Raw genomic sequence first — 12,291 nt, forward strand, 5'->3', positions numbered from 1 at the left:
TAAACTCCAATGAGGTTTGTAGTCTGGAATTTCAATAAAAAAATACCTGTGGGATATAATCACAGAATCCTACAGTGCAGAAGGAGGCCATTCGTCCCATCGAGTCTGCACCGATCACAATCCAACCCAGACTCTATCCCCACAATCCCATGCATTTACTCTAGCTCATCCCACTGACACTAAGGGGCAATTTAGCATTGCCAGTGTACCTAACTGTACATCTTTGGAGTGTGTGGAGTGGGAGGGCGGCGGGGAACTGTAACACTCAGAGGAAACCCACACAGACACAGAGAAAACATGTAAACTCCACACAGACAGTGACTCAAGCCAGGAATCGAACTCAGGTCCCTGGCGCTGTGAGGCAACAGTGCTAATCACTGTGCCACCGTGCAGCTCCAAAGTCAGAATATAGCCAGTATAAACAAATATTTCCCCTTGATTATTAGTTTCATATACCTGAAACTGTTGAAAAGACAACACATTACTCGAAGCTAAAGGCAAAATACTGATGACTTCCCAGCTTTTTCTGAACTTTACTCAAAGCCTTTTTCTCAATGCAGAAAATGCGGGAAAATCTGTGGAGAGAGAATAGAACCAACTGCTGGAATTTTACCACCTCACCAACTGGAGGTTCATAAGATCCCGCTCGAGGCCAAGGAAGAATGCTGTTCGGCGAGCCTCGCCTGTCCCAATTCCGGGGCAGGCTTGTCAGTAAAATTCTAGCCAATGGGTCCAAAGATTTTCCAGCATTTTCTCTTTTTGTTTCACATTCCAGCATCCGCAGTAATTTGTTTTTACCTCTTTCTCAGTAGTTGAGCACTTCCTTATAAAGTTTTCTAGTGGAATAACAGACTAGTTTTTGTGTACCAGCATTATCTTCTTGGAGCAATACCGCTCCTACTCCCAAGTCACTGCATTAAATAACTCAGTAAAATTCTGAGCCACCAAACTGGGCTAATTTTCTAATATGACCTCTAACTTCTGAAAGACTGTGTGACAGGACTCTGATTTTCACAGTTTTTCCCAATAGGTTTGTCACTGGAGTGGCTGCTGTACTCAGGCTCATCCCTCCAATACTCCCTATATTAAAACACAATGTCAGAACATACCATCCAAAACATAAAACCTGGCTTTTGTAACATACATAGTGATAAGCTCCATAGGCAGGCATTTTCTGTCCTCCTCAAGGCTGGAATTTTCCAGTGCCGTCGAGAGTGAATGGAGTTTTAGCTGGAACACCAAATTTTCTGTTCTCACTCACAACAGGTCCCGTCATGGACAAGACCAGAGAATCTTGCCCATAGTCTCACCACTCTGTTGCTTTCCTGATTCATTCATGGGATGTGGGCATCATTGGTAAAGTCTGTATTCACTGCTTATCCTTAGTTGCCCTTAGGAAGGTGCCAGTGAACTGTCTTCTTAAATTGCTGCAGTTGCTTGATATGCCCTTAGTCCTAGTAGGTATTGACCCAGCGATGATGGTGATATATTTCTAAGTCAGGTTGATGTGTAATTATGAGGCATACTTGGAAGTGGTGAGTTCCCAAGCACTTCTCTCCTCTCCTTTCAGGCTGTAGAGGTTTGGGAGGTGCTACCAAAGTAGACCTGGTGGGATTTAACCTCTTCAGCATTCTCTCTAAGGCGCTGCTGTCCTTCCCAAAGTGTGGTGGCCAGAATTGCACACAGTATGACTGCTGAGATCTAATCAGATCCCTTAGCCAATTTCATGTGCGTACTCCTTTCAGACCCATGGATTTTAATTTTGATAACAACATTATGTCATATTTTATTATGCTTGTAAAAGCCTATATTGTACGTCAGTTGGAACTGAAGACTTTCTGAACCTTAATGTCAAATTCCTTTATTTGCTTATTTTTACTTTGAATGTCCTTTTTTGGCGCCAGAGGATTTTCCACGTCTGTGTGTTCAGAGGAAAAGAGGACAAACAAAAGGATGTCGGAATAGATGTGCTGCACAGCTGTGTTCTTTTGCATCTTACCTGTGCCTTCAGAGAGAGGTAGCCAACACTATAAGTGGAGGATGTCCCTCTTAGTTATAGAGTATCAGAAGCTCCTTGGCGATATCACAATGAGACATGAATACCTATCTATCTTTTACACTGGAATATCTCTATATATGTGCCAAGGTGGCACCAACCTTTTCTGCAGGCCCTGGCAGGTCCTCCCTAGGCCTGGTTGCTGTAAGCTGCCTTCTCAAGGTCTGTTTCAAAATCTTGCCACTTGCTGCTAAGACACCAGCAACATTTAAAAGCACACATGCAGGCATAGTACGCTAGCTGGGGCCATACCTCCTTGGAAACATGCTACAGTTTCTACCCACAGGGGAAAACCCGCCTCAAAGGAGCAGGTGCACAGCCTAAAAGAACTCTAACTGCCTTAGAGTGAAGCCCATATGCTGGGTCAGAGGATCACTAAGTTGGAGGATCTTGCTTGGACCTGGTGATCACTGTGACAATAGCCTGCTGCTTTTTAATTCCATCCTCAGCATAAAAGATTCCATTTAATTCTCTGCAGTAGCTTTCTAAATTTGTGATACGACATCTCTTTCATGAACGCTATCCCTTTATTGCATGCAATTTTCACCTCCGACCAATGATGTCACCCTAGAGCCTGTAATTTGCACGATGGCAGCGGTTCGCATTGCTGTCTCACGACACCAGGGACTGAGGTTTGATCCCCGCCTTGGGTCATTGTCTGTGTGGAGTCTGCACATTCTCTCCATGTCTGTGTGGGTTTTCTCTGGGTGCTCTGGTTTCCTCCCACAGTCTGAAAGACAAGCTGGTTAAGTGCATTGGCTATGCTAAATTCTCCCTCGGTGTACAGGCACTGAGGTGTGGCGACTAGGGGGATTTTCACAGTAACTTCACTGCAGTGTTAATGTAAGCTTACTTGTGACACTAATAAATAAATACACTTTAAAACTTTGGAGTTGCAAAATCTATTTCAAATTAAATTAGGCAGGAATATTGCCTGTTATGAGCCTTTGGGATTCTTTTGGTTGTTGTGAAAAGTGCTCAATAAATGTGAGTCTTTCTTTCTTGGAGTCTTAAAGAATTCAACTGTGGTCAATCTAGTGGAAAAGGTGAAAACAGTTAGTGGACAGAAATTAATGCTCGTCCCCATGGCTAGCTTGGTGACCAGGGCATTTAATCAGGTGGGAGGGCAGTGGTGGAAGAGAGCATTGTCACTGTCTGAGACCATTCAATCACAGTAAATCAAGGGGAGCAGAACCCCCCTTGGGCTGAATGGCTCACTGAATGCACACATGATGTGGAGATGCCAGTGTTGGACTAGGATAGGCACAGTAAGAAGTCCCACAACACCAGGTTAAAGTCCAACAGGTATATTTGGTAGCTCAAGTTTTTGAAGCAGGCGAGACCTGATGAAGGAGCAGTGCTTCAAAAGCTTGTGCTACCAAATAAACCTGTTGGACTTTAACCCGGTGTTGTGAGATTTCTTACTGTGAATGCATACCGTGAACATTACATGTATTTCAATGGTACTGAAGCACCTCAGAGTGCAGCTTGTTCTATGTAGACGACCTTTAAAATAACTTGGCATATTTGTAAGACCATTGTAAAATGTCTGAAATGTCTCTTTTACTGTTTTGAAGCATCTTGATGTATGTAAAGAACCTGAATATTATTGCTTCTTCTGTGATGGCCATTTTGAAATGTGTCTAATGTTCTTGCAGATTTCCAATGAATAAAGTATATTTTTGGGGGAAAAAAGGCAGTGGGTGAGGACCGAACTATCTTCCCACATCTACTGCAATTAAGTGTTGTGGTGGGAAGGCCCATGGAAGGCCTCTCTGATCCATTGCAAATTGAGTTTCTTAAATGGTCAATTAATGAACTACTGGTATTAACTGAGTGTTGGGCAGCAGGAGATATGTCTGCCAGCATGCTTCAGGCATCTTGCGGAATTGGCACCAGCAACAGCATTGTCATTTGCTTTGATCATTTAGCCTCACGCATAATTTGGAGCTTGTCATTTGTGTCCCCATGAAAAAGATGTCACTGTTTGTGAAATTGATTAGTCAATCGATGCGTCACCCTAAGCTTTAAAAAAAACTCGATCCTTAAAGTTCCAAAGTCAGAGTGCACTTGGCAAACTCAAATCCATTCCCTGCCTGCTCCAAAAAACAAATTCAAAATCCAATGGAATCATGTTGCCAGGCACAGTGGTTAGAACTGCTGCCTCACAGTGTCAGGGACCCAAGTTCAATTCCCAGCTTGGGTCACTGTGCAGTGTCTGCACATTCTCCCTGTGTCTGTTTGAAATTGAAAGTTTACTTATTAGTGTCACAAGTAGGCTTACATTAACACTGCAATGAAGTTATTGTGAAAATCCCCAAGTCGCCACACTCCGGCACCTGTACACTGAGGGAGAATTTAGCATGGCCAATGCACTTAACTAGCATGTCTTTTGGACTGTGGGAGGAAACCCATGCAGACAGTGACCCGAGGCTGGAATCAAACCTGGGTCCCTGGCACTTGAGGCAGCAGTGCTAAACCACTGTGCCACCCCCTAAAATTGGCACTTGCAAAACATTGTGATTTGCTTTGGTCATTTGGCCTCATGCATAACATGGAGCTTATCACTTGTGTCCCCATGAAACAGAAGTTATTGTTTGTGAAATTGGTTAGTTGATGAACATGTGTCATCCTAATTTTTTTTTAAAAAAACTCCATCTTTAAAGTTACAAAGTCAGAGTGGACCCGGCAAACCCAAATCCATTTCCTGCCTGCTCCAAAAACCAAATTTAAAATCCAGTGAAATCACGTTGTCCACACGGTGGTTAGCACTGCTGGCTCACAGCATCAGGGACCCAGGTTCAATTCCTGGTTTGGGTCAATATAAGAAGTCTCATGACACCAGGTTAAAGGTATCTCCACTCACATTGTCTGCATCTTTAAGACTTGAAGAGCAGGTTAGCTGTAAAGACTCGCATTCTAATCAGTATTCTGTAAACTGTGTGTGCTGTTATATGTTGTCTGAGACCAGAACTCTCCACTCATCTGACGAAGGGGCAAATCCCGAAAGCTTGCGGGTTTACTATCAAGTAAACTGTTTGGACTTTAACCTGGTGTTGTGAGACTTCTTACTGTGTTTACCCCAGTCCAATGCCGGCATCTCCACATCTTGGGTCACTATCTGTGTGGAGTTTGCATGTTCTCCCCTGTGTCTGTGTGGGTTTCCTTTGGGTGCTCCGGCTTCCTCCCACAGTCCAAGAGACATGCTGGTTAGGTGCACTGACCATGCTAAATTCTCCCTCAATGTATCTGACCTATTGGATTTTGAATTTGTTCTTTGGAGCAGAGGCAGAACATCACCTGTTAAACCTGTTAGACTTTAACCTGGTGTTGTGAGACTTCTTACTGTGTTTACCCCAGTCCAACGCTGGCATCTCCGCATCACTTTGTAAGAATGCAGTAGTTTTTTTTGAAAGTTAGGATGACACATGTTGTGACACTAATAAATACAATTAAAATCAAAACAAGATCCAAGCTGACAAGGTAAGGCAAGACACACCATCTTATGTTCTTATCTTTGGGCTTGATCTTAACTAAAAAGTGTCATCCTAACTGGCAGAAAGGAGTCACAGTTCAGCCCAGCCCCAGCCTGGGCACTGTGACCAGGGCTCAGAGCACTGTCACATCTCAGGGGGTACCTGGTAGTATCTGGGGCGGGGCGGGGATCGTAACAAATGGTGTGGGCGGGGCTCGGCTATCTCCTTTTGTGAATGGAAATTTGGCGCCCTGGCACACGATTGGGTAGTAATTGGATACAATTTCGCCCCTCCGGAAGCAGGTTGGAGTTGGAGATAGTGTGGTGTGATCCGGCAGAGATTCAGACTCTCCCCACCCCCCATCATCTCCCCAGCCCAGCCCAGCCCAGACCGATGGCGAGTCGTGTTGTTCTCCGGCCGCGCCGTCCTTTCGTTAGGCTCTGCTCCACCGCTGCCGCCTCCTCCTCCAAGCAGAAGAGCCGCCCTACCCCCTCTCTGTCTCCCCTGGGGAGCGTCCGGAGCCCGGCCGCCGCTGCCGCTGCTACCACCGCGCCTGTCATCCCGGACTTCAGCAACCACCGCGAGGCGTATCGCAGCAAGAGCAGCGCCGAGCTGGTGCGAAGCTTGCTGGTGTTCCGCCTCTGCTCATACAGCGTGCTGGTGGACAGGCACAAGGAGGTGAGGGGAAGGAGAGAGCTGCATGTGTTTCAGTCTGCCACTGTTCAGATTCAGATAGCAAATATCTGGAGAACAGCGTTTACAACTTGGATAGAATTCACATCTAGGCTGGTTGGGGGAGGGAGCTCTATGTTGTGTATATTCCCTGTTATAGTGTATTTCAATCCGCCTTTTCTGCTCCTTCTAAGAATTGCTCTTTCTAAGAATCGTTGATGTTTCCTGGAAGCAGCCCCCTCCTTTGGGTGGTCTCAGCCCTGTGACTGGTGCAAGCTCTCACACAGCCACATTCCCTTTTGCTAGTGTTACAAAACGTTCAGAGGAATCCAGTTCCCTCCTTCCTCAATGTTTCTGAAAGCTTGTGTAAGAATAGATTCTCCCCCACGTCCGGATTGTGAGAAGTTCAAGCCTTTAAAATCTATATGAAGAAGTGACTCTGCAAATTGTTGTGTACACGTTACACCACAGGAAAGCAATGTATCATATTTCAGTTTTCTCACTCCCAGTCAGTCAGCCTCCTTGTTTATGACTCTCTGCTGCTTTCAGAGGGTTAGATTTTTTTTCCCTGCTTGGGTGGCATGGTGCCACAATAATTAGAATTACTGCCTCACAGTGCCAGGTTCCCAGGTTTGATTCCCAGCCACTGTCTGTATGGAGTTTGCACATTCTCCCCATGTCTGCGTGGGTTTCCTCCGAGTGCTCCAGCTTCCTCCCACAGTCCGAAAGACATGCGGATTAGGTTGATTGGTCATTGTAAATTAGTCCTTGTATCTGGGAGGTTAGCAGGGTAAATATGTGGGGTTGTGGAGATGGAGCCTAGGTGGGATTGTGGTCAGTACAGACTCAATGGGCCAAATGGCCTCCTGCACTGTAGGGATTCTATGATCCGAAGACAGTATGTTGAGTTACAGTTCCACTGGGCATTAACTCCTAACTGACAGTTCCACTGACAGTGACTCTGGCTGCTGGAGTACAGGTCCACTGGCAGCAAAATGGCCTGGGAGATAGGCCAGAGGTGGTGACACTGGCGGGGTTGCACATGTTTACATGCATTCATATTGGGGTGGAGGTGGATGACCGGGGAATGGGCAGCGAAGCTGGGGTGGGGAAATGTGAGTGATCGGGGGGTGTGAGGGGCAGGGGGATGGCTGAGGGGGTAGTGGCTAAAAGCTGGTCAGTGGCGGGTTGCAGGTCCATGGGCACCAACAGGGTCTGGGATATGTGGAACTGGGCAAACAGCCTCCTGGTAACACCAGAATCTATCATCTTCACATCAGCCAGGCTTTCTCACCAAGGAGAATATCTTTTGCAGGAGTTTCCTGTAAAAGAAGAGTATCTTTTACATTTCCTCAGTCACTGTGAAACAAAAACAATACTTGCTTATTTTGCAGGGCTTTGAGGTATATGGGCAATATAAAAGCCCCTATGTTTGTTTAGGAAGGGCAATTTGCTGTTCTGTAAAGGCCACTGTGTTATTCTTACAGCTCATCAATCTAAGCAGGTTGGTGCTGGGGAAATGGCTCTTCGAGAAGGTCATGAGGATGACCTTTTACGGACAGTTTGTGGCTGGAAAGGACCAAGATGACATCAGGCCCTTGATTCAGCATAACCGTTCGTTTGGAGTGGGCTCCATCCTGGACTACAGCGTTGAAGAGGACCTGACCCAAGAGGAAGCAGAGAAAAAAGAAATGGAGTAAGTTAGTTTCAAATTATGTTTCCCTTAATGAGAGAAAGACACCAGAGCAAGGGTTTACATAGATACATAAAGGAATCGGAGCAGGAGGAGGCATTCAGCCTTTCGAGCCTGCTTCACCACTCATTATGATCATGGCTGATCATCCAATTCAATATCCTGATTTCCCTCCTTCCCCCCCATATCCTTTGACCCCCCCTCGCCTCAAATGCTATATTAAATTGCTACAATGTTTTAGCCTCAAGTACTTTCTTTGGTAGTGAATTCCATAGGCTGACCACTCTCTGGGTGAAGAAATTTCTCCTTATCTCTGTCCTAAACGGTCTACCCTATATCGATCCCCTGGTTCTGGACCCTCCATGTTTACACTGGGGAAATTCTTTATCGTGTTCCTCTGATAACCCCTCAACAGACTGTTCTGTCCGGACCAGTTAAACTTGTATCAGGTAGAGACTTAATTAAAATTCTTTGAATTTTTTCACTGAACCGTCAAAGGTGATGGTCAGTTTGCTCTGATTTGGGCACTCTCTCTTCCTGATGGTGACAATAGTTGGTGAAATCCTGGGAAGAACAAGATTCCTAGTAGTAATTGAGTGACATTTTTGGATATTTGTCTTGTCTTTCACCAATGCTGTTCAATTTTGATCTGCACACCACCTATTGTTCCAGCAGCAGGTACCTGTCCTTGTAACCTTCAATCCTGTGTGACAGGGTGGCTGAAATTTTTCCATTATGTTCTTTGTGATGGCTCGGTAATGTACCATACGTAGTAAATATAACCTTTCAAACTAGTGTCCTTGTGCTGTGCTCCAGCGCTTGATGCTCATGTTGATAACCAGCATTAAATGGAAATTTACAGTGAGCAGCTGATAGCCACAGCCATGTCCATTTGCGTCGTTGCTAGTGAAGTTTTAAAATAGAACTTGCATTGTGTACAAGTCTCATGTTTTACTTTACAGTACATTAAGCAACGATAACCTCAATTTACTGTTCTTTAGCTGTTTGTTTAGTAATTAAACTGCTCAAATAAAAGCAAAGTTGACACCTTGGTGTATACTCACCATGTGGACTATTTGCATGGTAACTTGTCCCAAGCGTATTTCGTCCTGGCTGTTCCATTGAAATCAAGTACAGCCTAGATTATGGCTATGTGATGCATATTGTTAAGCCTCCAAGGCCACATGGGACGGCATGGTAGGACAGTGGTTAGCAATGCTGCCTCACAGCGCCAGGGATCTGGATTCAATTCCTAGCTTGGGTCACTGTCTGTGTGGATTTCCTCTGGGTGCTCCGGTTTCCTCCCACAGTTTGAAAGACGTGCTGGTTAGGTGAATTGACCAGAGTGTGGCAACTAGGGGAATTTCATAGTAACTTCTTTGCAGTGTAATGTAAGCCTTACTTGTGACTAATAAATAAACTTTTTTAACTTTTTGTGTGTAAGCAATATACCTGGTGTGGAGGGGATGGGTATGGTGGGTTGGCGAGGAGGTGGGGAGAACCTCCTTGTTGGCCTGTTTCTGGGCCTAAGTTGGCCATTGATACGTCCAGGCAGTGGATGGTTAATGGGTGGGGGGAGGGAGAATGGCCGACCTGACTGTCTGCCCCTCTTTTCCAGCATTTTTTTTTGTTTTTGCTTCTGCCCCGGGTACATTCATAGCCAGGTGGCCTTGCAGAGGGAGCTCGTGGTGTTCGCTGACACATTCCAAGACTGCTGGTGGGTGCATCATTTCTCCCCTCCTCCCCAGGGGAATGACATTTTAGTTTAGTTGGTTAAATTTCCTTCAAGACTTTGTTTTAGTTGCAGTATATCACAAAGGGCTGTTACCACCACCACCACCACCCCCATCCCCCCATGCGTGCACGCACACACACAAAACTTATTTTGTGGTTATTTTGTTGACCATTTGCTAAATTAAATGAGCATCAGCAATATTGGCAGCGAGGAGATGCAGCAGTCCTATTGAACCTCACGGCGGAACTTGCTAATCATTTCATTTATTCTGTTTGCTGCCCATCACCTTCCCTGTATGACAACAATAAATCAAATCAAATACAGGGGATGGGGGATTCTGGGGAATGGACCTTGGCAATCAGGGGAGAGAAAAGTTGACATCAGTGGGCTGTGGTGAGAGTTGGAAGGGGTGGGACTGGGGCTGGTGATCACCATTAGGGCTGAAGCAGGATGAATGGATCCTGGAGAGGTCCCAGGGTGCACTTCCCCTTCCAGGCTTTAGGAAAGATGGACAAAGTTGATGGGTTTCACACTGCAGTAAAAAGGATGAAGTGCGTGACCCATTGGTGATGTTTTGCATATGGTTAAGTCTTTAATCTTTGTCTGATTCTCTGCCAGCTGATATGGGGCTGGGGAGAGCTCGGAACTGGTATCAGGGTTAGATTGTTTAAACTTGGACTACATTTCTGTTAAACTGTATATATTGCTACAAGCATGGTCTTAGTTTAGGATTTATCCACCAATAAGTTCAGAAGTTGGACTCCTAATCTACAATTGTCAAACAGGACAAATTAACAAAAAAATCCAATAGAACAGTGATCCCTGGCTTTGAACAGCTGTAGCAATTGGAAAAACAGGTTATTTCATATATCCTGTGCTACACCACAAAGTAACTTGAGTTGTGTGGCCAGACTCAACTCTGCTTAATTGATGATTTAAACCGAGTAAGTGCTGGTTTGAATTTCGTACTGAGTGTATTACAAGTTACAGCTTCGTGGTTAGGAGGTAGACAAGACCTGAGCTGAGAAATGCGACAAGTCCAAATCTCACCGGTTCACAACAAAGAACAAAGAAACTTATAACACGGGAACAAGCCCTTTGGCCCTCCAAGCCTGAACCGACCTTGCTGCCCGACTTAACTAATACCCCCTTTGCTTCTGGGGACCATATCCCTCTATTCCCACCCTATTCACGTACTTGTCAAGTCACTACAGTATCCACTTCCACTACCTCCCCCGGCAACGAGTTCCAGGCACCCACTACTCGCAGTGTAAATAAAGAAAATCTGCCTTGTACGTCTCCTTTAAACCTTGCCCTTCGCACCTTAAACCTATGCCCCCTAGTAATTGACTCTTCCACCCTGGGGAAAAAGCTTCTGACTATCCACTCTGTCCATGCCCCTTATAATCTTGTAGATTTATATCAGATCGCCCCTCAACCTCAACCCAGTGAAATTAAACCAAGTTTCTCTAACCTCTCCTCATAGCTAATAACATTCTGGATTATTTCCCAAAAAGCTTTGTGAGTGACACAATGCCCTTTCTCTGTAATTAACTGTCCCAAGTTGATGCTAAGGCAACTAGAGTTGTGTGGCCAGACTCTACTCTGCAAGCAAGAAGAAGGAATATATTGAGGTGGGGTCTAACGCGCTTTTGTTAGGAGCAATATACAATCGGAAGCCTCACCTCTACTATCACTTCCAGTGTTATCTGTGTGCTTACTGTGAACAAAATGGAAATTGTCCTCTGTTCTCCACAGCACTCTTCATAAGTAAGGCCTTAACCCTTAGCTATGACAATTGTGTAATGTTGCAATTCTTTTACATTCTCAACAGTAACTGTATCTCAGAATACCACACTGAAAGGTGAGTTCAATTTTGATTGGTTCTGTAAACCATGCAGGATGGTTGATCTTTTGGCAATTCTTTGCTTATTTTTGCCCTAATTTGACTACATTCACTATGCCAGTGAAGTAATTCTTGGTATTCTGGTTAGCATGGGAGGTGTTACACCACATTCCTCCTCATCAGCCTGATCTGATGATCTACTGCATCTGGGTTCAGGTCTTTCTGTTCTTTATTGCCTTGCCAAAATTCTGCCTTTGGAGTCTGGTGTCTTTATCAGTCTGAAGCATCGTGAAAACCTACTTTATTTTAGCTTGTACCTTCTGGCAGTTCATTTTTAGAGCCACTAAGCATAACCTTACTGAAAAGAAGCATCAATGTCTTGTCTTAATGCTGCTGTTGCTCCCTTTAGCCAGTTGTGTTGTTATTCTCAATTTTATTGGCTTTATTGCTGTGGAAGGATAAATTTGGAGGAAAATGTTGAGTCAAAAAATTTGACTGATGCATCTTTATTTTCTAACTCTTCTTTTACTGATCCAGGTGACTTTCTTCTGTTGCTCCATTTCTATCATTAACATCAAGTCTTACTCTCTCTTTCTTTATCTCTCGTGTCCACTGCTGTCTGAACTCCAAGAACAATAATTGACAACATAATTTCACATTTTTAGAACAAATCTTTACAGGATGTGAGCCTCACTGGCTAAGCCAGCGTTTACTGGGCATTCCTCATTGCCCTTGAGAAGGTGGTGAGTGCCTTCTTGAACTGCTGCAATCCATGTGGTATAGGTACACCCACAGTGTTGTTGGGAGGCAGCT

General features: G+C 44.8%; 1 protein-coding gene across 1 annotated transcript in view; it reads left to right on the forward strand.

Annotated features, from left to right (window-relative positions):
- The first annotated feature begins 5,766 nt into the window (after positions 1-5,766).
- The window catches only part of LOC145355814 (proline dehydrogenase 1, mitochondrial-like), a 36,711-nt gene continuing 30,186 nt past the window's right edge, over positions 5,767-12,291 (forward strand). Inside the window, exons 1-2 of the mRNA XM_080208207.1 lie at positions 5,767-6,210; positions 7,692-7,900. Of these exons, the coding sequence (XP_080064333.1) occupies positions 5,767-6,210; positions 7,692-7,900 (653 nt within the window). The remainder of the gene's footprint in view (positions 6,211-7,691; positions 7,901-12,291) is intronic.

Source organism: Carcharhinus amblyrhynchos, chromosome 20 (genome assembly GCF_965287045.1).
Source record: "Carcharhinus amblyrhynchos chromosome 20, sCarAmb.v2.hapA, whole genome shotgun sequence".
In the NCBI taxonomy this organism is placed as follows: Eukaryota; Metazoa; Chordata; class Chondrichthyes; order Carcharhiniformes; family Carcharhinidae; genus Carcharhinus; species Carcharhinus amblyrhynchos.